Source organism: Protobothrops mucrosquamatus, unplaced genomic scaffold, assembly GCF_001527695.2.
Source record: "Protobothrops mucrosquamatus isolate PMUCROS unplaced genomic scaffold, P.Mucros_1.0 scaffold12066, whole genome shotgun sequence".
Classification (NCBI taxonomy): domain Eukaryota; kingdom Metazoa; phylum Chordata; class Lepidosauria; order Squamata; family Viperidae; genus Protobothrops; species Protobothrops mucrosquamatus.
Window position 1 is genome coordinate 15501 of NW_015397844.1, and position 3454 is coordinate 18954.

The 3454-nt window shown below is 41.4% G+C and overlaps 1 protein-coding gene across 1 annotated transcript; it reads right to left on the reverse strand.

Moving 5' to 3' along the window:
• Positions 1-3: 3 nt before the first annotated feature.
• On the reverse strand, positions 4-2299 carry LOC107301375 (stabilizer of axonemal microtubules 2-like; the record flags this gene model as incomplete). The annotated part of the gene is made up of 2 exons (XM_015830609.1): positions 4-983; positions 2097-2299. Coding segments are annotated over 2 exons (1183 nt in total), but the record flags the coding sequence as incomplete, so codon positions are not given.
• Between the last annotated feature and the right edge of the window lie 1155 nt (positions 2300-3454).

Sequence of the window (3454 nt, forward strand, 5' to 3'; positions counted from 1 at the left end):
AACGGCTATTTCTTTTGGAACATGGTTGCCATTTGGATGGACCACCTTACTGACTTCCGGGGTCACCTTGCGGAAGAATTTGTGACCGCGCGAATCGGTGCTGACGTAGGCATATCCTGGAGGAGACGGGTAATTGGCTGGACAGATCTCTTTTTTCTTTGGGGTATAGTCCCTATGATATATGGTTTCATCCTCAAAACGTGCCGAACTGGACAAAGCTACTGTTGGAGGTTTGCAACTCTGGGTTGGGATTAGACTGTGTGGCGTATAGTGAGATCGGAAGGTGGTGAGATCTTCAAATTTACCTGTGGGCTTTGGTATTTCCTGGGGCTTTTTAATCATTTCTGGCGGGTGGAGTTCCCAAGCTTGAAAGGAATCTCTCATCGTTGTGTTTCCTTGGAAGGGAAAGCCGCTTATTTTGCTCCTTTCCAGCGGTTTCATGAGGACCACTGGACTGACGATGTGAGGAGGATAATCCAGGCGGGATGTGGAATTCAGCTCCATGCTGCCTGTAGGGGGAGCGTACTCCTTCGCTTTACGAAGCTCGGGTAAGGAAACTGCCCACGGCTGAAAGCGATCGCGGAATTCTGTGATGCCCTCAAAATCGGATTTGGTTTCCATTTTGGCAACCTCGGGCCTGAAGCTTTTGGGAAGATCGCCAGGAAGCCCTCTGAAGTCGCTCTGGTGGGTGGTGATATTTTCAAAAGGCTGACTACTGGGCCGGTATGCTTCTTTTGACTTGCTCCACTTGGGTTCCAGCTGATGAGGGACATAATCGCGCCGATGACTTGTGTCACCGACAAAAGGCTGGTCCGAAAGCGTGGTGGCGTCAGCAGGTTTAATGATCTTCCGGAGGGCCAGTTCTCGTGGAATAAAAGCATCCTGAGAGGTAGTGGCGTTTCCAAACTTTTCGGTGGGAGGCTGATAGCGGCGCTCCACTTTACAGGGTGCCCTTTTTTCTATTTCCCAGGGTTTAAAATCAGCTTTAAGATAAAAAGAACGGAATTGTTACATTCGTGACAAGAGGTTGCTATAGTCTTCCCACGCGCCTCATCTAAGAGTAGGCCAGGGACGAGCTTACAAAAGGTGAATGGAGAATGTGTCAAAATCATTGGTTTTGCCAGAACTTACAGAGACATATTTGATTACTTCCGCCCTATTTGACTACTAGGAGAACATATGAATAAGGCATCTACAATATGTCACTTGACCTTAAAGGACTTTGTATAAGAAATTCTGAGAATTACAATATTGTGCAAATGCTGAGTGGGGGTTGTCCTGACATGTCTAGATCCCGTAAAATATGCTTAACTAGGTCCTAGCATTTATTAAGAGGACATGTTTATCAGATCGGCTTAAATCATTTTAAGTCCTTACTGGATACTTCCTTTATGAAGCTCAGGTAAGGAAACCGCCCACGGCTGGAAGCAAGAATTCTGTGATTCCATACAAAATTTGTTTCTATTTTAGTAGTTTCACTCTTGAAGCTTTTTGGAAGATCATCAGGAAGCCCCCTAAAATCACACTGGTGGCTGATGAACATGCTTCCCAAAGCGTGTTCCATCAAACACACTTTGGGAAGCATGTTTGATGGAACATGCTTCAGTTTATCAGCAGTATAGTTCTCTGGTGGTTACATGAAAACAACTAAACTAGGTTTTGGTCTCAGAGCCCAAATTAGACCTTAAATTTCCATGTGCTCTCAATAAGAAGCAACCTAGAACTAAGGAGAAACTTCCTGACAGTGAGAACAATTAACCAGTGGAACCACCTGCCTCCAGAAGCGGTGAATGCTCCAACACTGGAAGTTTTCAAGAAGAGACTGGACAACCATTTGTCTGAAATGGTGTAGGGTTTCCTGCCTGAGCAGGGGGTTGGACTCGATGACCTCCAAGGTCCCTTCCAACTTTATTATTATTATTATTATTAAGAGTGTCCACTGCTGATTAAACATCGTTCAGTTATAGGGAAATTATCAGCATGGCATTGCAACAACCAAGTCAGCGTCTGCCTCTCCAAAGCAGCAATTTGACACCTCATCCATCATCCTTGGCAAAAAAAAAAATCCCATTGGTAAAAGTAATTGGCACTATTACCTTGGTAGGTTGGAATGGCATTCAGTTTGCATTTAGAAAGGTATTTCTTTTCTGCAGGTCTTACTAATATTACTGGCTCTATTTTGTGAGGGTTGAAATCCCTTCTGTATGTGGTGGCCAGGTCAATTTCTCCAGCAATGGGCCTGTATTCCTCTTGTACACGAAGGGGTCGATATGTTATATCGTAGGGAAGGTAGTCAGATCTGGTAGGAGAAAAGGAAAGGGGGAAAAAACTCTGAGAAAGAAACCATTTAGCATTTAGTCAATAAATCAGTCTGACTAGTTGATATGTTGGAGTGATTGTAATCGGGGCTCTAATTAAAATCTTCCCAGACTGGGGAAAGAAAACTGGTTGATTATGTCTTAAGATAAATAACTACAAAACATAAGGTTGGTAAGCCTGATTCTAAAAGGAACATTCCCCTTCCTTCCTTCCTTCCTTCCTTCCTTCCTTCCTTCCTTCCTTCCTTCCTTCCTTCTTTCCTTTCCTTTCCTTTCCTTCCTTCTTTCCTTTCTTTTCCTTTCCTCTTCCTTCCTTTCTCCTTCTTTCCCTTTCCTTTCTCCTTCCTTCGTTCCTTTCCTTTCCTTTCTCCTTCCTTCTTTCTTTCCTTTCCTTTCCTTTCCTTTCTCCTTCCTTCCTCCTTTCCTTTCCTTTCCTTTCCTTTCCCTTCCTTCCTTCCTTCCTTCCTTCCTTCCTTCCTTCCTTCCTTCCTTCCTTCCTTCCTTCCTTCCTTCCTTCCTTCCTTCCTTCCTCCTCACAACAAATCCCTGCGGTTATCTTGGCAAGATTTCATAACAATTTTATTAAAGTTTAACAATACAAAGATAAAAAACTAAAACAAGCTAAGAGAAATATAAAAAGTGCAGAAAAAAAGAACGCCCCCCATAAAGAAGTGACCTCCCCACTTCATCAAGACAAGTACATTTTCAGTAACTTATCACCTTCTCTGACATTTTGACAAAAACTTTTCTTCCCATATCTCATCTCTTATCTATAAACAAATTATAAAGCCTCATCATTCAACGTTAATCAGCAAAAGTCCATTAAGAGTTATCAGAAATAGCAACATATATATTTTAACCTTCATCAAGCTTTAGGGGAGAAGAAAGATTAATTCTCTTCTTTTTTTTTTAAAGAAAATTGTGATGGTGAAAAGGACAAAAGGGATCTACGAAAAGTTCCAGATAAAACGGTTGCAGATAAAAGTTCCAGATAAAACATGGGCTGAAATAGGCTTGTCTTTTCTCCCAAACTGTGTGTGAGTCTAATAATAATAATAATAATAATAATAATAATAATAATAATAATAATAATAATAATAATAATAATAATAATAATAATAATAATAATAATAATA